Source organism: Lactuca sativa, chromosome 2 (genome assembly GCF_002870075.4).
Source record: "Lactuca sativa cultivar Salinas chromosome 2, Lsat_Salinas_v11, whole genome shotgun sequence".
Lineage (NCBI taxonomy): Eukaryota > Viridiplantae > Streptophyta > Magnoliopsida > Asterales > Asteraceae > Lactuca > Lactuca sativa.
In genome coordinates this window covers 216030424-216053382 of record NC_056624.2, presented here as the reverse complement: position 1 = coordinate 216053382, position 22959 = coordinate 216030424, and the positions used below count along the sequence as shown (strand labels likewise).

The 22959-nt window shown below is 37.6% G+C and overlaps 1 protein-coding gene across 1 annotated transcript; it reads right to left on the bottom strand.

Annotated features, from left to right (window-relative positions):
* Positions 1-5183: 5183 nt before the first annotated feature.
* On the bottom strand, positions 5184-7577 carry LOC111905736 (probable receptor-like protein kinase At5g59700). Its single transcript, XM_023901465.3, has 3 exons — positions 6633-7577; positions 5824-6039; positions 5184-5694 (listed from the first exon to the last, which is right to left on the bottom strand). The coding sequence occupies exons 1-3, from the start codon at positions 7575-7577 to the stop codon at positions 5452-5454; spliced, it is 1404 nt and encodes a 467-aa protein (XP_023757233.2). The 3' UTR covers positions 5184-5451.
* Positions 7578-22959: the final 15382 nt, after the last annotated feature.

The following is a 22959-nucleotide window of genomic DNA, read 5'->3' as shown; positions in this document are numbered from 1 at the left end:
TTGTGATTGGAGTATTTTTATTAATTTAAAATGAAAAATTGTTTTGAAATTTTACGGTGTTACATGAAGTCTAATATATGTGTATTTTTGTCCTTCATTTGGAGATCTCATAATGTTAGTGGAAAAGACACTACCCATAGGGCCATATTGAGTGCCCCGCAAATCTTTTCAAATGTGAATCAGTTGCCTGAGTTGCTTTTTCATTGCCTCTGGTAACTTAGAGACACAGTATTCGTATATTATCTCCATTGAACTTCCGCTATCACAGTATATTCGATGAGCACATATTCAGTGAATATGTCCTTGTATTAAGATTGGCGCATCACCGTTTATTTGGGTTTGTTGTGATTGTTTCGTTGTAAATATTTTATGCATGAGTCTTGCATCGTTTCCTCCTATGCACGGTGAAGTTCTCCCTTCTGGCTCGCGATGGTGAGTCATAATGTTGGTGGCACTTATTGTGTTGCTATTGGTAAATGTAGTTCTCAGCTTTATGACACATATGACACCAATGTTGCTACATGGTATCTGGGTACATTGTAGCTGGTTAACGACAACCTATTCTAATGGGCACTCCGGATTGCAAGCAACAAAAAAGAGATGAACACTAAGTTAGAAAGTTATACTGATGGATCCCCGATATGACTCTCTGATGCCTAAATCATTTGTTGTTATGAACCTTAAAAATAATTGCTAGAGTTCCTAATTTCATCAGAACGTTACCTCACCTTCGTGCCTTTTCATGCCTTTATAGGTATCTTTAATCTCTTTGATACAATATTTTACCCGATAACTTACATTAACCGAGTAAAGGCATATATGTTTTATGTACCGCTCTATATTTTATTATTTTCGGGATCTTGTACTTGCATAAGTTATGGGATATGTCTCGTTTCCTTCTTTTGTTTGTTATGTATTGGCATTACCACGTAGGTTCGTTGGTTTGAACAGTTGTGTCTTGTCGTTTATGCGTTGATCCTATTACACCTGAGTTGGTGTTAATATGATGGGCCGAAAAGTTGTGCTTGGTTGCTTGTAAGCCCGCCTAGTGTGACCGGGTAGGCGCTGATCTGATTGGTCGACCTGGGTACACCATTAGTATCCTACTTCAATTCTAAAACTATGTAGGAGACAAAAAGTTAAATATGGTAACTTTCCTAAAATACCCTTTATTTAAACTAGACAAAACCAACTCCTAAAATAAGGAAACTGATTAATCCAGAGAGAAAGGGAGAGGAGAGAGGGGGGAGTCAGGTGTACTCACCGTTATATTTGTTTATTTAACCAACTAAGTTTATTACAGCCTCCATGGTTATACATAATCCTTATATATATATATATATATATATATATATATATATATATATATATAAAGAGAGAGAGAGAGAGAGAGAGTCAGGTGTATTCACCATTATATTTGATTTTTTAACCATGTTTATTATGTCCTCCATGGCTATACATAATCCTTATATATATATATATATATATATATATATATATATATATATATATATATATATATATATATATAGAGAGAGAGAGAGAGAGGGGTCTTTTACATCGTGAATGATAAAAAAGAAGAAAAATGATGGGCTTATTTCTTATAATTAAAAGACAAAACTACAAAATGGTCCATGTGGTATGCATTTTTTGAGGGTTTTAGTCCAAACCCCGACTCCCCGACTTTTTTGGCTTCCTCCGTTCCTCGTCCTTTTGACCATGTTTGTACGTAGATTTGGTCCCTCGTAAAATTGAAATGACTAAATTGCACTTATTATATTTATTTTCTATTTTCTTTTTTATATAAGTATTTTTATATATTAAATAAAGATAGGGGATCCTATCTCTCTCTCTCTCTCCTGGAAACCATTCTCACGGCACCACCACCCGTTTTTGATTTAGGGACTTTATCAACTTGCTTCAAAAATTTTAAATGCTAAATTGATGGCTTAAATAGAAATTTGTGAAGCCAAATTACTGAAAATCAATGAGCATAACTAAGAGCTACAAGTTGGAGCATGGAAATATCATTCAAACAAAAGATCAAACATTTGGTGGGCATCACCCATACTTTATGTTCATGGGTTGCAGCTTTACTGAGTAATCTTTCACTTCCTTTTTTTCTTACATCACTAATTCCCCATTATTTCAACTTTATAGGTAAACCATTTCCATGAATGGTTTAAGGGTATAAAAAGATAAAACAAGAACGATATTCACACGAGAAAGAAGATAATAACAATGCTTGTTTTTCTTTAATGTAAGATTTGTTCGAAGATCGTCACCATCGATCTTCACATGTGTTATCCCTGTATGAATTGAACTCAATCTGGTCCTCAAACATCCCCTCTCTGTCCTATTCCCCACCTAGTGTTCTTCACCATTTCTAGACCAAAAAACCTACAACAAAGATACAAATCCACCACCTCCACCATAAGCATCAATCACACCCATCAAATCATTGAATCGAGATGAAAAGAGATTAGATACAAAACATGAATAGAGAAGAAAGAGGCATTAAATCGAAAAGGGGTTTAACTATAGGGGTTAAGAGAGGAGAGTTTTAATCGGACCCTATTTGCTATGTATAAAAACCGACTGATCTAAAATTTGATTTCTGAGTTGTATATTGGTACGTTGAATCTTAGAAAAATCATAACTTTTTCTCACGAAGTCAGATTTGGATGTTCTTTATATGCACACTCTCGGTTTAAATACTACTATAAATTTTGTTTAGATCACTAAGGCTAAAAAGTAGCCTAACAAAAATTAACATTTTACGACGCATGCTGCCGTATCAGGTTGAATCGTAAAACCTCAATGGATCATAATTTCTTCGTTATAAATCTAATTTAATCGTTCCTTATATCTACGGAATTCATGTCACGACTAATTCAATTTTCGTCAAGGATATTCATCCTAATTATTATTTATTTAGACGTGTATTTTATTCTTATTTTATTATATTATAATAATCACATAATATATATATATATATATATATATATATATATATATATATATATATATACACACAGATACGAAACACATAATATTCACATAACTCTTTTTTATTACATCAAATAGGTTATAGTAAATTGTTGACCCTAACTATTACATCATTTTATTAATGTCTAGCAAGAAATGCAGGCGTTACAGATTATATTTGGTTCACCTATATCTCCTCGGGTGAATTGACCACTTCATGCATTTGGACATTTTTCCCAAGCTACATGCATACAATCTAAACTGTCAAGCATACCCAGAAATTCATGTCTCTCTTCATGAGCCAAATATAATCTCCCAATATCACGTTGAGTAGCTTTACGCAAATATTCTTCGTGGAAAACCTCATAGACACATGAACAAAACCAATTTACGCAAACAACTACGATCCTCTCCGATACTTTGAAGTAGGGGTGAGCAAAAACCGCACCGCAACTAAAATTAACCGCAAAAACCATATAAATCGCAACCGATAAACCGCAACCGCAAAAAAAAAAAAAACCGATGGTGAAGTTTTTTGTTTTTCAAAAACCGCAAATTTGCGGTGCGGTGCGGTTATTAGTTTTTGAAAAACCGCACCGCACCGCATATATTATATACAACTTTTTTTATTAATTATTAATATATTAAATATTAAAAATAAGACAAATTTCATGTATGAAAGATGAATAAATACTAGAAGACAAAAGTATTGGTTTTTTGTTATGTTTAATTTTGAAAAATGGTGAAATTATAAATTTTAAGAAATTTACTGTTAATTATTATTGATTTGATGTTTTTAAGATATGAATTATCTGTGATTTAAGTTAATTGTCTTATACCTTATGTTTTTTATTACACGTAATATGTTTGAACTCTTAAAATCGTTTGAGCTCTAAACTGTGGTTAAAAATCACACAAAATAACCGCACCAAATCCATGCGGTTAATAACCGCAACACAGAAAAAACAAAACCGCACCGCAAAAATAACCGTCTAACCGCACCACAAAAATAACCGCACCAAGCGGTTTTGAAAATGGATTAACCGCATTTGCAGTTAGTAGTGAGGTTTTTGTTAATAACCGCACCGAACCGCACCGCGTTCACCCCTACTTTGAAGTACTCGTCGGATGCATAAAAGGCTATACGTATCCCAAATATCTAAGTGCAGGCGTACATTTTTGTATACTACTAAAACTCATTCTTCATCTATTATCAGGTTTTTGTTTAAAAGAATCATAACGGGCCTTTAAGGCATTACTAATATATAAAAATATAGCTTTATTAACATGGAAACAACGTTCAAACACATCTTCATTGTAAAGACAATTATCGGCAAGTCGTGTGCGGCTTAGCGATCTCGATTGACGACCACTCTTGAATGCGAAACATTCAAACTTTCTTCATCGTGAATGTGTTGCCCAACTTTGAAGAACGTCGAGATGAATTCTCTATCATCATTCGAATCTAAATTCTTAAAGAAATCTATGTATATTTGTTTTTATTGATAGAGAGTATAGAGAATGGTTTGAGTGTATAAATTGTTAAATTGTTGTGTTTATATATAGATAATGTTTTATATTAAAAAAAATCAAAGTTTCGACCGTTGAACGCTAAGAAAATGAAGAAAGAAGCCAATTGGCCATTTATGTTCGTCGTCTGCACCATGATTGAGCCCGACAACGAACAACCACGAAAGGCAGGGATGGTGTGAACGATGCACTTCCGTCCTCGGTATACCAGATGTTCTAACAAGTGTTTGGCGCGTTCTAGAGGTTAAAAGAAATTTGATATCGATATTTGTAATTTGTACCTATGGTCTATAAATTAGGTGCTTTAGTGGTAACAAAAACAAAACAAATTTGGAATCTTCACTCCATGTTCTTGAAGGGGAACCGTATTGGGATTGATTACGGTTTTGGGCTTCAAAAAGGCAAGTTCGGAGAAGGCTTGAAAAGGTGGAGGCTATAATGGGTCGTGATAGGATGTCGTGGTTGACTTGGTTGTAAATCAAAGATAGAGATTTGTAGGTTTAGTTGACTTGCAAATTAAGTCAAAGGGTTAGGTGAAAGGGTACTTTTAGCAATTCACTTGTGGTCAGACCTCAAAAGGTAAAAACACAGGAAGTAGCTCCCATATTAGTGTTACCAGATTCCAGTGCGTGTTCAATCAAAATAAAGAATCAAAAATCTTGGCAACAGATTTGAAGCATATTAGTGTTGATTTTTCTTTTACAAACAGATAACCACACTGAATATTACACAACAGTGTATATGAGAAAACAAAATATGTATAGATAGCGTCCAGTTATCATAAATAAAACATGTGAGATGTCTGAACCTAATATGTTCACTAGATTAGAATGCCAACAACATCAAATTTGAAGACCATCGATGTAAACTAGTAGGTTCGGATTTAATGAGATTTTTATACTATAGACTGTTATTTCAAATTAATGAAGGCCTTCACATGGTAGCCTTCAGATAACAACCGAAACCATCCAAAAAATGGCCAGCACGACCATAAAACCCCGCAAACGACCCTGCATCCCAAAATTCTGAAAAAAAGCTCACTGGCTCTTTTCCAAAAGGCCCATGCCCATTTTTGTTTGTCATAATATAGATCGATGCAATCAATACAAGTCCTCCAATTTCACTGGTTACTCCAATTCTTATCCCAGTTATTTCTTCATCAGCATCAAAGTGAACCTACAAGAATTTACAATATTCAAGTCACTAACAAGCACAATTCTTGAAAATAATACGTATCACTTGTTTGGTAAATATGTTCGATAAAGTTTCGTCTTTTCAATGTTATTAATATTCAAGAATTGTCACCTCGGTAATTTTGCCAGGGCTGAGGCCATTGTCACCTCCATACCGTTGAGTAGAATGTAACGAGCCACTAAGATCTTCGGTTGTAAATCTAACAGAAAAAATACAATCATAGTGATCTATGGTTATCTTCCTTAGCTTATGATTGTTATCAAGGAGCAACGACCATGAATATCCACCTGTGTTCGATCCGCACAACTCCGTCATTCTCAAATAACCCTAGTATATATATAAAGTTACTTTGTGATTATGAGTTCAAATTCTAATAATTAAGATTACAACAGATCTTGAACCTAAGGCCATCTCCAATGGGAGTTCAATGGAGGGTTTAATGGGGAGTTTAATATCATTAAACTCAAAATTCTCATTGTGGGAAAGTGACTAGGATTCAATGGAATGGGGAGTTCAATCCCCACTGAACTCTATATTCTCTCTCTCCTCTCTCTCTTTCTCTCTCTCTCTCTCTCTCTCACACACACACACACACACATATAGATATATATATATATATATATATATATATATATATATATATATATATATATATATATATTATTTTTTATTTTAATTTTTTAATTAATGTTAATTTTAATTGTAGTTTTTAATTTTTAATTTCATGCTAATTAATTTTTTTTAAATAATAATAAATAAAAAGAAAATGCTAAATAATGTGACAATCCATTAAATTGTATAGAGTTTAATGGAGTGTAGAGTTTAATGGGTAAAGTTGTATAGTAAGTGGAATGTATATGTGTCAATCCATTGAACTCATATGAGTTCAATGCATTGGAGATGGTCTAAAGACAACTTACAATTTGAAAATCCAACGAGATTTGTAGTTGTTCGATGACCAACAACATCTTTGGACGATCATGGCGTTTCTTTTTCAGACATTGATAAGCAATTTTGCAGAATGTTTGCAACGAATTTGGCTTCATTTGTTCCCGTATGCTGGGAAGAATGATTTCGTCAAGTTTTCCCTTTTCATAACGGAGTTTAGCCAAGTGAAATAAGAACCGACGCTCGTCCTCGTACATATTCTTCATTGCTAATCTTCCACATAAGACTTCAAAGAGAACCACACCAAAAGAATACACGTCAGATTCTTTTGTAAGAACCCCAGTCGATACGTAAAGTGGATCAACATAACCTAATGTGCCGGCAGCATTTGTTACAAGAAAAGTGATATTCTGATTTGTGGGGCCTATTTTAGACAAGCCGAAATCAGAAATTTTAGCTTCCCAATTTTCATTTAACAAAATATTGGAGCTCTTAATGTCACGGTGGAGCACCCGGTGGCTCTCTCCCACGTCTGCATGTAGATAATTAAGTCCACGAGCAGCACCAAGACAAATTTGAAGCCGTTGCACCCATGTAAGATGATCATTAGCTAGATAATTATCGAGGCTTCCACGAGCCTCATACTTGTAAATAATGATCTTCTCTCCACCTTCGTCACAGAATCCAACAATGGATGCCAGGTTTTTGTGCTTGTAACTAGCGAGCATCACTATCTCATTCAAGAACTCATTTTTTCCTTGCCCGCCCTGCACATCTAACCGTTTTACAGCCACGGTGGTGCCTGGCCTGCCGGAGATGGAGCTGGTTGTTGCAAAGTCGGAAACATGGAGTTGGCCCTCATACACCTTTCCGAATCCACCTAGACCGATGAAATTATCTTCCGAAAAGTTGTTGGTGGCCAACTTGATGTCTTCAAGTGGAATTTGAAGGTGGTCGAGTTCTTGAATACGAGCCATAAGATTACAGAATTCTGAAGCTGAGTGGGATACGAGTAAGGAGGCCAATATATATACTTTAGTTTCTCAAAATTCGATTATTCAGATTTTATTAAACAAGTTACACTTGTATTACAATAAACCCCCCTTCCCATATTAATTAAGTTCTCCACTTGTGTTACAATAAACCCCCCTTCCCATATTAAATAAGTTTTAGAAATATCCACTACTTCTAAAGATTGACAGCTTCCACCCAATGTTTATTTTTGCTTAAATATGTCGATTTGGTGTCCAATCATTATCAAAGACTTTGCTCTTAAATAATTATAAAACAAAACTACATGATTAGTCCCTGAGGTTTATGGGAAGATAATTACCAAAAAATTTACTTCTTCGATATGTAGTTATTCACCTAGGTAAAAGACTTTTTTTACATTTTTTTTAAATTATTTTAAATAGAGTAAATTACTGAAATCGTCCCTGTGGTTTGGTTAAAATTGCGTGTTTGGTCCCCTAATGTTTTTTTTGCACTCGGACGGTCCTTATGTTTTGGATTTGTTGCGTTTGTGGTCCTTAACATACATAAAAAGACTATATTGCCCTTACTATTTTATTTTTTCTGTTTTTCTATTAATTACTATTAATTAAAAAATCAATTAACATAATTTTAATAGATTTTGGTCCCACCCTCACCCCTTTTTTTTCTTTCTTCTCACGTGTTCACCCTTAGAAACCAAACATCTTTGACTTTTCTATCATGCCTTTACTAAATCCCAAACACAACCATAGAACTCCGGCGAGCATAGAATTCCGACGATCTGCAGCTCAAGCTCCTCTCTCTCTCTCTCTCTCTCTCTCTCTCTCTCTCTCTCTCTCTCTCTCTCTCTCTCATCTAGAGTTAACCCAAAACCACCGATCTACACCTAAAGTCCCCTTCGGAGTTGCCGCCACCATAATCTGGCATCTGAAACCCACCACCGGAAACCTGAAACTCTAAAGCCGCCGGAGACTTGCAACTCTATATTCATAGAAAACTTGCTACTCTAAAGCCACCGAAAATCTCTAATTTCGCTATCCAACACCACCAAAAAATCATCAGAGACTAACGTTGAACTCTGAAAAAACCCCACAAAAAAACGCACAATGAAACTCATACAAAAACCCACCTGTAGATCACCCACCTCTGACCCAGATCCATACCCAACTTCTTAGGAATAAGCGATATAAAGATTACTGAGAAAAAGAAAGAGGGAAGGAAGGGTTCTAGTGGTTCCAACGAAAGTCCAGTGGTTCCTCTGATAGTCTAGTCTGGTGGCGGTGGAGCAAAACGCAGTGTGTATGATCGTCGAAAGCAACCAAGGCGTCGGTCTGATTATGATTGGTAGCAGTTGTGGCGGGTGGCGGCTGATGAGGGTTTACTGATTTAATGGTGTAGGGTTTCTTTCTTAAAAATCAGGGAAGAAAGGTAATTATCAGAGATACATAGAAGAGAGATAAAAAGATTGGAAGGAAGGATGGCCACATTCTTTTTCCTGGTTCATCAGTTTTTCAAGTTCATGTTCGCTTTTGTAGTCATATGCTTTGGTGTTGGTGGTGGTTATTGAGGTTAATGATGGTGGTGACCGGCAGATAGAGGCCTTTTTTGTGTTTTGTAGAAGTATTTTATGGAAGTATATGAGGAAAAGGAAGAAGATGAGTGGGGGTCGGTGTTAGGAAAGGGTGGTGGGACCCAATGATTTTTATATTATAAATAAATATTTACTAGTTATTTATAGTTATTAAAAATATGAGGAAAAAATATAGCAAGGATAAAATTGTCTTTTCATGTCTGTCAGAGACCATAACCGAAACAAAAACAAATTAGAAGGATGGTCCGAGTGCAAAAAAAATGTTAGGGACCAAACACGCAATTTTGACTAAACCACAGGGACGATTTCAATAATTTACTCATTTGGATATTATTTTATATCTTTCTTCAAAACCACCGTCGCTCCCTTCTCCAACGTTGCTTCTCTCTCTCCCCCCCCCCCCCCTTCTCTCTCTCTCTCTCACACACACACACACATTCCATTCCTTCTCTGTTTCTCTACACTGTCGTTGGAACCCATCATCGTTGTTGCCTCTTCACTTGCATGTTTTGGAGGAACACAAGAAACAAAACCCTAATTCTTGGTTTTGAATTGATGGTAGTTTAGAGATTGGGTTTGGGTGAATTGAGGGCACTTTAGGTTTTGGGTGAATTGACGGTGGTTTAGGACTGAAGGTGGTGATGGTGTCTGTAACATCCCAAAAATATAGTCGAAAATTTTCATTTTTAAATCATTAAAAAAACTATAATTGTCAGATCATTTCTTTCATAAACATAAGTTGCTTTATAAAAATAGAGTATTAATTCAAAACATGCTTATTTTATCACAGTAAAATATCCCATGCTAAACTTCTTAGTGTGTGTCATGCAGTCATCCTGAGCTCTTCCCTCCGCTACCGGAAGTACCTGAAACCAAAACTGAAAACTGTAAGCACGAAGCTTAGTGAGTTCCCCATACTACCACATACCAAACACTTAAACACATACTGCAAACATTGGGCCTAGCTCGCTACATCGGGCCCCTCCCGGCATCGGAGGAATCTGGCATCAGGCCCCGCCTGGCATCAGGCTCCGCCTGGCATCGAGCTTCGCTCGGTATACAGATCTGTTTCTACCAGGCCCCTCCTGTCTTCGGATCCCGCCCCCTCCACATACAACAATAACAGATAAACATGCTAACACAATCACTATACTATAAATGCTAGTCTCAAGGCCCCGCCTATCTTGGGCCCCGCCCCTATTTTGCTACTAATGAGATATGGAAGCCCGTTCACACTTAGCTAGTGATAAGATACGGGCCCCCGCCCACACTCATCCCCCTACCAGGCACACACAAGTATCACAAATACAACAAGTATAACTACACCTACACTAATGCCTCGGGTACCACCCGACATCGAACCATAGCCCTGAAAAATATATAATCCTTCCTCGGACCTCGCCCGTTATCGAACTGAAATCCAGAACATATAAACTACATCGGCTAATGTAGCACCCGGTTCCTGGTACGTAAATGTTATTTGAGTATTTCCTTTCTTTTAGCCTTGGACTCGGCGAGTCATAGGTCCGACTCGCCGAGTGGATGCGGGACCCGGGACACGTTTAAGTTGGCGACTCGGCGAGTCCATATCCTGGACTCGGCGAGTCATAGCTGTTGGATGAAACCCTAAGTTTCAGGGGTTTGCACCCTATTTAAAGGACTTATCAGCCCCAAGCCGGCCCCCATTGACCCTTAAAGCCCTATATCTCTCGTTCTAAGCTATTCTTTGAGAGTTTGAGGTTAGTGTGTGTGTTTTTGAAGGTTTGGAAGGAGGAAGGAAGTAGATCCAGAAGAAGGGAAGCCATCCAGGCATTATTTGTGTTCTTCCAGCAGTTCCTTTGAGGTATAACCCGTTTTCCCCTTGATTCTATGCTTAAAACTTCATTTGGGTCCTTCTTGGTCAAATCCCCAAGCTTGTATGTGCATTGTATGTCGTAATAAGATGTTTGGCCTCTGGATCTAGGCAAGATTGAGCTCCAGGAGCTCAGATCTGTTAGCTTTATGGCCCCATGTTGCTTGTTAGCCCTAGATCTCCCCTTTTGAGACATTTTGAGCCCTAAAATCCATATTGGTGAATATCCACACGTAAAGTTGGAAACTTTACGTGTGATTCGTGTCCTAGAAACCCAGATCTGTGAATGGCATGGACTGGAATCGAGCAAATCTGTGTATTTAGTGGATGCATGGCAACGACTCGGCGAGTCTGTTCGCGAGTCTGTTCGCGAGTCTTCGAGTTTGTCCCCTTTTCGTAGTGTCGAGTGAGCAGTAAGTCACGGGGTGTGGCTCAGTGAGTCGGAAGCTTAACTCATCTATGGAGGTACTCGGCGAGTTCAAGGCAATCTCCTTAGATCAAGAACAGACTCGGCGAGTTGTTCATACAACTCGGCGAGTCTTAGCATCAGTGTTCATCGGATGAAGATGAACTCGACGAGTTGTTCATACAACTCGGCGAGTAGGATGAAGGACTTGAATATTGGTTAAGAAGGTAAACCCGTCGAGTCGTCGCCTAACTCGACGGGTAGGACCGGGATTCAGGGCAGTCGTCTGGATAGGGACTCGGCGAGTTGGAAAGCCAACTCGGCGAGTCGGGTCAACTGAAAGTTGACTCTGACTTTGGCTTAGGGCATGGTCAGGGGTAAAATGATCTTTTTACCCAAAGGTCAGTGCGCAGTGTTTGATTGGGTATATTGTGGGAATTGCAGCCGGAGGATTTCCGGAGCAGCAGCAGTAGCAGCGGTAGGCAGTCAGTTCCCGATCAGATCAGCAGCTACTTCGAGGTGAGTTACCTTCCAGTAGCGGTGGGTCTAAGGCCACAACGCCGACCCACCAGTAGGAGACGTATGGTAGATGATTGTCTTTGTGATATCATCTAGGTTTACTACTACCTGATATGTTATATGCTAGCATGATACGTTGTATGTGATAGTAGTCGAGTTCGGCTGTTTGGACCGACGGGTAGTCAGACACCCCAGATACGTCTGACAGTATATGATGATATGTTTGCATGCTGGCTTGTTATGTTATATGCGATAGAGGTAGTATGAGGGGACCAGTCCCTGTGGTCGGTTGTTAGGACCGACGGGTAGTCAGCACCCCAGAATGGCTTGACATGGGTAGTCAGCACCCCAGAATGGCTTGACACGGGTAGGACGGCACCCCAGAACGGCCGTACCGGGTAGTCAGGCACCCCAGAATAGCCTGGCAGTATGTATGTTACGTGTTTGTATGGTATGTGGTACGACGGGGGAACTCACTAAGCTTTGTGCTTACAATCTTCAGTTTTGGTTTCAGGTACCTCCTCAGCTAGGGGAAAGGAGCCAGCGCGGTAGCAGCATGTCACACACACACACACTCTCCGGTTTCCGCATTTACGAGCTTCACTGGGATTTGTACTCTGATATTTTGATTGAATGTATGAATTGGCTTTTAGACAAGGTTCACTTGTGTTATGATTTGATCAAACAATGTTTTTTAGCTTTTAATATTTTCTAAAGTAATGTTTTTAAAACGAAATTTTTGGTCATGAAAATTGGGTCGTTACAGCTAATCCCGGCATCGGATCTAAATCTGGTATACACTAACATAAATAAATGGGCCGACATTGGTGCCTTAGACCCGTTCCTACTAGAGAAAACTCACCTCACAAAGCTGACTGTAGAATCCTGTGAATAACCCCTCGCTGCTAGCTAGCAGATCCCCGAACTGCTGATCCCTCGACTCCCCAAGCTACCAATACCAAAATACCACTTAGTCCAATTCAATAATCCTACTTAGGGTAAAATGACCATTCTACCCCTAGTCCAAATTGGTCCATTTTCAAGGCCCAAAACTGCAATATAAAAAAGCCCAACACTAGGTAAGCTTCCCAAGCCCACTAGTGGCCCACTAATGGCCTAATTTGCTACATTAGGCCCAATCCCCTTAATGGGCGTTACCCTAAGCTCAAACATATTCTTGGCCCATAATAATTGAGTCCTAATGGCCCATCAAAACCCAAATACCCAAGCATGGCCCAAATCGTGGCCCAATAACACAAAGTCCATACTGACAGGTTATGCGAGGCGTACATCTACGTACGCTAAGCGTACAGGCTAAAAGGTGCGTATGTTGGGCATACTTGCACGTACGCTCAGCGTAAATCCCCTACTAAGTCATTTTCCCATTAAGGGCTTAATACTCCACTTCAGAAGCTATAATCACAAATCCTGGTCTTTATCCACGTCTTAATCCATAAAGTCACTGACTTGGTGACTTTACTTGGCTCAAACAAGCCCAAACTACAAAAATGATGCATTACTTCCATGAAGAGGGCTAGATCTCATGCATGAACCCATTAAGACATTCAAGATGGAGACTTTACTGCTTATGGGACCCTTTTAGCGCTGAGGGTGCAACCCTAAGCTCAAAGGCGAGATTTCATCATAAAGGTCCATTCTTAGGACCAAAGTGACTCCAAAACCAAACTACACTAAATCTAAGTATTCTTAGGTAAAGTTATGAACTTTATACCTCCAAAGAGTTCCAAATGATGATGTTATTCCATATCTATGAGCTCCAACTTCCCAAGTTCTTCCTTGCCAACTTCTTCTTTTCTTCTTCCAATCTTACACCACCCAAAATGAGCTTCTTGAAGTCAAAATCACCCAATGATGAAGAAATGAGTCGTTCTAGGGTTTCTCTGAGGTTGGCAGACAGATAAGGAGGCTAGGGTTTGAGCCATTATGTTCTTTATATAGTGGTTGGCCCTAAAATTAGGGTTTATGGACACTAGACATACGTTGGGCGTACTTAATGTACGATGGGCGTACGCCTAAGGCGCCCGCGACCATTTCCCTTTATACGCGGGACATAACCCAGCTTACGTTGCGCGTACCCACGCGCCTTCCACTTTGCATGCATGGTCCTTCCTTGTCAACTTTGTACATTAGGGACCATTAATGCTAATAACTTCCAAGTGTCATATCTTCTTTATCTGAGGTCCGTTTCCAATGAACTTTATATCCACGAAAAGGTGGCAAGAAGCCCTATGCTTCTAGCGACACACCCCGCCCCAAAACCTTTCGAATAAAATTTTAAGAACCATAAAAGACCAAAACGCCCCTATCCTTGGCCTCTGAAATCCATAAACGAATATTTTCAGAACAGTGTGTTACAGTTTCGAAGAGTTAAAGTGGTGGTGTTGGTTGAAAGTAGTGATTGAAGGTGGTGGTGGTGGTGGTAGCGTTGGCTGAAGTTGGTGGTAGTAATGGTGGAGGAAGTTGGAATATCCCTTTCAGTATTACTCCACAGTCTAAGCTTTTGTTTTAGTATTTGCAGTTTCTTTCTAAAAGACATCATCATATTCTGACAAAATTGCAAAAATGGTCCCTATGGTTGGCAAATTTATGTGTTTTTGGTCCAAAACTAAATGTTGGTGCACCACTAGTCCAAAATTGGATTTTTCTATTGTTTTTGGTCCCTATCTACTTAAAAAGACCATTATTCCCTTATAATTTGTTTTTCCATTTTTTTATTATCAGTTTTTATTCAAAATAAAAAAAGCCTCAACCATACTTATTTTTCATTCTCGTTCAAACCCTAGCCCATTCCCAAATTACAAAAAAAAATTGGTTGTCGTCTAAAACCTTGATCTAAGAACCTCTGTCACACCCCCAAACCAAGGATGGCGAAAACGTCCGGGGGTGGCGGACTTCATGTATAGTATCACAACAACAAGTATAATAGTGCTCAAAGTAAATACAACCATCACACATATAATTGAAAATTTTACACCAAAGTATATGTTTACATGTTTCAAATCCATTACATTATGATGATAAAATGAACTGTTTAACGATTTAACGTCCCATCCTCAAAATGTTGTTGGTTTTCCAGTTTCACTGTTTTCCTGAGAATACAAGTAGTTTTGAAAAAGTGTCAACAAATAAGTTGGTGAGTTCATAAGCTTTTGAAAGTCAGAGTTTAAAATCCGATCTTTGCAATGAGTTGTATGTTACAAAGAAAATCCAATATTTTCCTTATAAAAACGATATGTAGAGCGTTTTTGGCTTAGCTTTTAAAAGCTCAAAAGTTCTTTTCCAAAAAGTTACAAAAAGTCAGGAAATCCTGACTTTTCCAAAAAGTTGCTTTTCCTTGTATTAAAACTCCAAAAGTTACTAGTTTGCCAAACATCTTTTTGTTTTTTTTCTTTTACAAAAAGGACTTTTGGCTGTGAAAAGCTAAGCCAAACACCCCCGTAGTCTTAAAACCCAAGACTGGATGTGCGTGTGAGTTTTGTGTTATATGATCTCACGTACCGAGACCAAAAGTGTACAAGTAAAATCTGTACCTATTGTTATTAAAAGTGGTTTTAGATCAACATGAAAACCCTTTTTGATTTATAAAATCCCGTATACTTTAAGTTTTGTTAACTCCCTATGTGGGTCACTATAACTATACTAAGATTAACCAGTACTTTGTAATGTACCCCTTTTTGTATAAACCCGGTACTTTGTATTCGTACCCCATTTATGTGAAGACCCGGTACTTTGTGATGTATCCCTTTTGTATAAACCCGGTACTTTGTATTTGTACCCCATTTATATGAAGACCCGGTACTTTGTAATGTACCCCTTTTTGTATAAACCCGGTACTTTGTATTCGTACCCCATTTATATGAAGACCCGGTACTTTGTGATGTACCCCTTTTGTATAATCCCGGTACTTTGTATTCGTACCCCATTTATATGAAAATCTGGTACTTTGTGATGTACCCCTTTTGTATAAAACTGGTACTTTGTATTTGTACCCCCATTTCGTATGAAAACCTTTTGTAATGTAAATGAACATAAACTATACATATTATAGCTTATCAAAATGTTTGTAATGTATATGCGACCTAACTATACCTAGTATAGTGTAGTATGTTTGTTTGTGGTGTATAAGAACCCTTTTCTATGTAAGTCGAATGTATGGCAAAATATAACTATGTTTATCATTCTTGTTTTGTACTAATGGTAATGGAGGAGGATTCTTATACTTCGGTAAGTATTTATATGTTATGTAATTATACCACATCAAGAAACACATGTAAAATATGAAATCTTCAATATTAACACTTTGCTCAACAAGTTACAAAGTGCGATGAAAGTTATAAACTGTTACCTAGATTTTTACTTTCCTACACTGTTTTAGAAAAATCATATGAAGTCGAAAACCGATTCCGTAAATTCTGTGAGTTCACAAAATGTGTCTAGTTTATTCATAATTTTTCTCATGATTTTTAGTGGCCTCCAACATGTGTGAAAACGTCCATAATCACAGACTGGTCTGGATTGCTTCTTGAAATGATAGACAGTTTTGTAAAAATCACCATAAATCGTAGAAAAATTGTGTGGAGATGTTCAAGTAGTCATTTTAAAGCTAAGAAATGGAACTACTTGCACCTAAAACATTTTTGAAAACTAAAATGTTTAAGTTATCCAAAACAGTCCGTGAATGGAGTTGAACTTTTCTGATGAAGGCTGTTAAATGAGTTTAGTTGTGTTCTTGATGTTTTAACTTGTATTCCCCCCCCCCCCCCCTTAAAACTTAATAAAAACATGAAAATATATGGGTATGAAATCACCTTATATGATTTCAGAGGGTGAATGTTGAAGATGAGAAGTGTTCAACTCAAGAACACTTGAAGGATCACTTGAAGATTCGAAGATCTAACATGAATGTGATGATGTTTGTGTAAAATATTTATGATTTGAGTAAGAGTGAATGTAATAACCATAAGGAGGGTGATGAAACTTACCAAAAATGAGAGAAAAATTGATGATCAGCCCTTAAATCTCGAATTTGAATGAGAGGATTTGAGAGAAAAGTGGTGTTTGATACTTGGTGGAAATAAGGAAAATGAGTGAAGTGGAGAGTGAGAGAGAGGGTTTTCCAACTCATTTGGACGTGGGTTTGCTGGGAAATGAGTGGGGTAGTACCATGAGGTGACTAGGAGTGGTGGGGAGTACAATAGTTGGTCAAAGGAATGGGCATGGGGTGGTTGTTTGTGTCAAATATTATGGCAAGATCCATACTCCACCTCAAGATCTCACTTAATAGATTTTATTCTTAAATAAATATTTCCATAAAAATATGTTTAAATTATGAATATTTAGGGTCTTATATGTTAAAATATGATTTTTGGAGAAAATCCCGCGTTAAAATAATTAAAAACGGGCTTAAAACGGAGTCGTGGTCGAAAACCGGGTGAAAATGGCAAATTCGAAGTCAGGAGGGTGACTCCGGCCTTAACAGCATTAGATCCGAAGTGGGGCTTGGCTGCTGAAGTGGGTCTGAAGGAAAAAGGGTTGTGGTCCGAGTAGCTATCGCGGTGGCTTCATCAGCAGGGAAACGAAGGTGCGCCAGGAGGGTCTGAAGGCGAGGTTGTTGCGGTCGCTGGTTGCGGCTAGCTTGCTTCGGCCCGTTGGCTGCGGTCGGCTTGTTGTGGCTCGCTGGCTGCGGTCAGCTTGGTGTGGCTACCCCATTGCGGTCTGAAGATTGTGGTTGCTCAAGGGCCTCGGACTCAGTTCATGTGGTCTCGGATCCAAGAGGACTTGGCCCCTATAGAGAGGCTTCGGCCCTAAGAGGCTATTTTCCAAAATATCTCACCTCTTTGAGTGGTTTCTCATCAAACCAAGTATCAGGATGCCCCCAAATGATCAAAATAAATCGAAAGGGGTTTTGAGAGAGATTTTGGGAGATATTTCTCGTACGAAGAGAGATTTGGGAGAGATTTCACAATCATGGAGAGATTTCAAATATGGAGAGAGATTTGGGAGAGATTTCACAATCTTGGAGAGATTTGGGAGAGATTTCACATACTTAAAGAGATTTGGGAGAGATTTCATAATCTTGGAGAGATTTGGGAGAGATTTCACATACTTAAAGAGATTTGGGAGAGGTTTCTTTTGTGACCTTTCTGAGTGTTTGGTTTCACCAAGCAAGGTCCGTATACCCCGTTAAGCCATGTTTAAGGGTCTTACACACTCCCGATGAGTATGCAACATTGTTTTATCGGTTGAATTCATTACTTACCACAGTTTTAAGTTAAGGGAATCTAGATATACCACTTTTCAATTGATGAATTCTTATTAGAATAGCGAGCTGTATTGTAATTATCTAGCGAAATCCCTAGTATACCAGGGTTAATTGGGTTGACCGGTTAAAATCGTTGACTTTATTTGACTTTGACTTGACTGGAAGTTGACGGTTGTCACAACCTCCACAGTCAACGACGCATCTATACTCGTCTTCCACCATCGGCAATCTCCCCCACCGCCTCCCCCTCCCTCTTTTAACCTGTCGACGCCTTCTTGATGGGGGAATTGATTTCTAGAACCATTTTCAATTATTGGATCTGAGGGGGGGAAATTTCTGGAACTGAAACATTTAAAAAGATTGTAGGCTTAGATATTGGTTGCAGGTTGCATGTTTGTTCTTGATTTTGATTTGGTATGGTTTGGTGTTGAATTTCAATTTGATTTGAGGATAAAATTTTGTGGTTGTCGGAGATGAAACGTGAAAATGGTATGAGATGGTGTTTGTGGGTAAAGGTTGATCGAAGATGGTTATTGATGAAAAGAGGTTGAAACACACACATACACACATTATCCCTACTAGGTCCTCCCGTTCTCAAACAACAATGAAGAAATCGAGCATCAATAGATAACGTTCTTAAATTGGTGAAATCCTATACGTTCTTGAAGTGCTTCGATGTATTCCATATTCAATCTATTTTTTTCACTTCTCCGATCTGTAGTTTTCTAGTTATTGTTCTTTGATGTCCACATTGAGGAGACAAAATTAAATAGATATTGGTGGTGTAGACGGGTGGTAGTGGTGTTGATCAATAGTGGTGGTGGTGGTGATCGGAATGTAAAAGTTGGCTTAGGCGAGGAGTCTCCGGTAGCTTCTGTGGTGGAGATTGAGGAAGATATGTTGGCAACAATTTATTGAAGATTTTGAGGTGGTAGTGGTTGACGATGATGGAGGCGGTGGATTGAAGTCTGGTATTTGGTCTTTACGAGAGAGAGAGAGAGAGAGACGTGGTGAATTGTTGACTTAAGAGTGGGGTGGGTTTTTTTGGTTTTTTTTAATTAAAATAATAAGAAATCAAATAAAAGAAATTAAAAAAGAATCAGTTAAGGGTATAATTGTCATTTTAGGTAGGGTATGGACCAAAACTACAAGAAAATGATAACCATAGGGACCAAAATCACACAAGGTATCTAAAATTGGACCACCGTTGCACCACCAAAACCACAGAGTTTTGTCAACCACAGGGACCATTTTTGCAATTTTGTCTCATATTCTCCTCCGAAACGCCATCAATTTTCCAGGGAACCTAGACCAACTTTGTGTTAGAATTTTGGGGTATGAGAGCACTTGGAATTCTGAAAATCGTGATGTCACTTTCAAATTGAAGTATTTATGTGGTACTCTCGAAATCAGCAATTGGATAAGAATCAGAAATAAGGTGCAAGAATAGAGAGTGTTTTTTATGAATTTCGTATGTACCCAAAATAACAACCAAAAGGTGGTTATAAACCTCTATGTCTGAAAACTATCACAAAGCAGTTTTCTATGTCTGAAAAATGCACAAACTGTCACAAGATAGTTTCCGACAGTCACAAAACCGGATCTTCAACAAGAGTCTAAGACAAAATAAAAAAACGGATCAATACTCTAAAAATTGTGCCCCTTGGACCCCGCCAAGGGATGCCACCCCTTAGACCCCGCTTCCAGGGGCGCTGCCTCCGAACCCACGTTCTTTCAAGGGCTTTGCCCGTAAATGACAGTTTACTTTGAATCTTGAACAAAATTACACAAATGTGCACTCCGCACCACCATCACTTGTTTAGTATTTATCAAGATTGTTTATTGTCAACAAATTAATCTATTACACTTAAATACTATTAATGAAACAAATCACCAACACCTTGCGAACTCGTCATGCAAAAACAAACACTGAAAATATAGAACGAAGTTGAGCTAAAATTCATGACTGCCTCTCTCAAAAGAATAAGTGGGTTATCGCGGTCAAGAATCAATCCATTTGGTTCCTTTTAAAGAAAGTTTTTCTTCTTTGAGAAAAATTATATTTCTGCTTACAGCATTGTCTTATATTCATTATCAATGTTCCATTACCTCGTCTTGGACACCATTGATTGAAACCCTCGGAATTTGAACTTGTGACTTCTATAAAAAAAATCATTGTCTTTCCAAGTGAATTATCAGATGATGGTTAAAAAAAATATTTTTTGTTTATTTAGAAACTCAAACCTTTATTAGTTTTACTCCTTTTTAGAAAAATTTCTATATTAATGGTAAATTTTAATGAAACACAATCACATACACATGTTCTCTATAACTATGCATACATGAAATTGTGTTTAAAAGAAAATGTATAATATTCACCAATGTTTTAAATAACGTTAGGTGTGTTAGGTGTGACGTGACAGCAATGTCAAACTCAAACTTTTGCGAGTTGTGGCTTGTTTGTACGTAGTGACGAGTCTTGAATAGAAAACCACATGGTTCACTAATTTTTCTATATACATTTTTCTATGTAAATTCAAATATTTTTATTGGTAAGTTACGTCCTAAATACTTTTTAAGGTTGGTCGCCAAAAAATTTCTATAGAAATTTTAGATAAATTAAAAAAAAAAAATTGGTGGGTCCTAGGACCAACCTTCCTTACACGTTGTTTCGCCACTGTTTGTACGACATGACTTAAAATGACAATTTTGTATATATTCAATTATTCTATATATTTTTCTATTATTATTCATTTTTATATACATATCACTACAAGAAAGTCGGGCATTAGCGGTGACAAAGATAGGGGCCGTCACCGCTAAAGGTATTAGTGGCGACCGGTCGCTGCAAAAAGGTATAAGCGACGACATGTAACGCATCAATTAGATGTCGCCGCTAATGTCAAGGTCGCTGCTAAAGGCGTCACCGGTAATGGTAACATTTATTGTAGTGTATTGTCTTAAGACGACATTTTGTTAAATTTAGTCGTCAAATACAAGCTTTGGAGCCATGACGAAACCATATCGAGCTTTTTAGAACCTTGATCTTCACCAATGCTACTTCTAAACTCTAATTTTTTTATATAAAAAATATTGTGATGTATGCATTTTTTAAATTATAATGCTTATGTAAGATTGATGATGATATGAATGCAATATGAGACAACTTTGTATGTAAATTAATACTATATAACTTGTGAAAAGTAAAGTCGATCATAAGGAATTAATGATTGGCATCTAAGTTGACATATTCAAAAGAAATTATCTATTGATTAAAAGTAGTTAGGCTTTAGTGGCTTTCAAGCAATGCCAAAAACCTATGAAGCCATGTTTAACGGGTTATAAATCTTTTATTCAATAAAAATCAATATGTCAATGGTACTGTATTTTTCCATAGAAAAACCTGATAGATGTGATATCCTAAATGATAGATAGCTAGCTGTATCAAGTAATTTTAATCAACGTATGCTGTTCTGAAAGTCTATTTCTTGATGCTTATAATCATTAGGCTTGGACAAAATTTCACAAAGAACAAAATAAAGACAAAATTACACAGATGGTCCCTGTGGTTGGCACGAGAGACCAAAGATAGTCCTTATGAGGAATTTTGGACGAGTATGGTCCCTGTGGTTCCAAATTGTTGCACGAATAGTCCTTATGACATACTCCGTTTAATTGTTGCCGTTTATCTAAATCACGTGACCCTCACACGAGGGTATTTTCGTCATTTGCTTATCCCTTCTCTCTCATGATCTGCAAAAGATAGTCCCTTTCCCTATAAAAATTAAACCCCCGTCACTTCCTTCTTTAATTTATCGTCTCCTCTCTTCTCTCTTCTCTCTTCTCTCTTCTCTCTTCTCTCTTCTGTGTGTTTGTAAGAAAATTTGCATAAGAATGGTAAATTGTTTTTGTGGAAGGCAAGCGGTGATAGTGACATCATGGACGGATCTCAACCCAGGGCGTAGGTTTTGGAAATGTCCTAGCAGTTGCGGTTTCATTGCATGGTTTGATGAGCCCATGTGTCGAAGGGTTGTGGTTGTCATTCCAGGTTTGCTAAGATCCATGAACAAGCTTCAAGAATCTCTGCTGCAAGCAAGTTTTGAAGCAAAAAAAGTGAAGATGATGCTAGTTTTTAGTTGGGTTTTCTTTTTCATGTATGTGTACAAAAGATGCTAATAGTATTAGTCTGGAGATGATGGTTCTTTTGCTTGTGGGTAGATAGATGATGGTTCTTTTGCTTGTAGGTAGAATCAGATAGTAGTATTAATTTGAAGATGATTTCGTTTTTTTTGTTTGTGATGTAAGAAATGTTCGTATGTATGAATGGAATGCTTTTTATTTGGGAAACTTTTAGTCTGCAACCATTGAAAAATATTGGTCTGGAACGTAATGAGTGTAAAATATTGGTTTGCAACTTAATGAACTATCCAGATCCATTAAAGTATAAAAAATGAAAGTGAAAGGTTTTTATAGGGTTTAGACCATTGTAGTATAATGTGTAAACCATTGTAAAGCCATAACAACATTAGAAATGTTCAAAAATAAAATGCAAACTTTTGCATAGTCATAAAGTTCATTACATAACCTTAAAGTGCAAAGTCATAATACCAAAAAAATATCAAAATAGCTTGCAGACTAATGTATCATAACCAAAAGAACCATCTTAGTCTAGCACCCTGTTTGAACCATAATACCAACAAAAGATAAAGACACAC

Excerpts from the sequence above, each read along its gene's own strand:
- LOC111905736 (XM_023901465.3), bottom strand. The coding sequence starts at position 7,577 with ATGGCTCGTATTCAAGAACTCGACCACCTTCAAATTCCACTTGAAGAC. Across the intron at positions 6,040-6,632 it reads TCTCGTTGGATTTTCAAATT|GGTTATTTGAGAATGACGGA; the intron begins GTAAGTTGTCTT and ends TATATATACTAG. Across the intron at positions 5,695-5,823 it reads GCCCTGGCAAAATTACCGAG|GTTCACTTTGATGCTGATGA; the intron begins GTGACAATTCTT and ends AAATTCTTGTAG.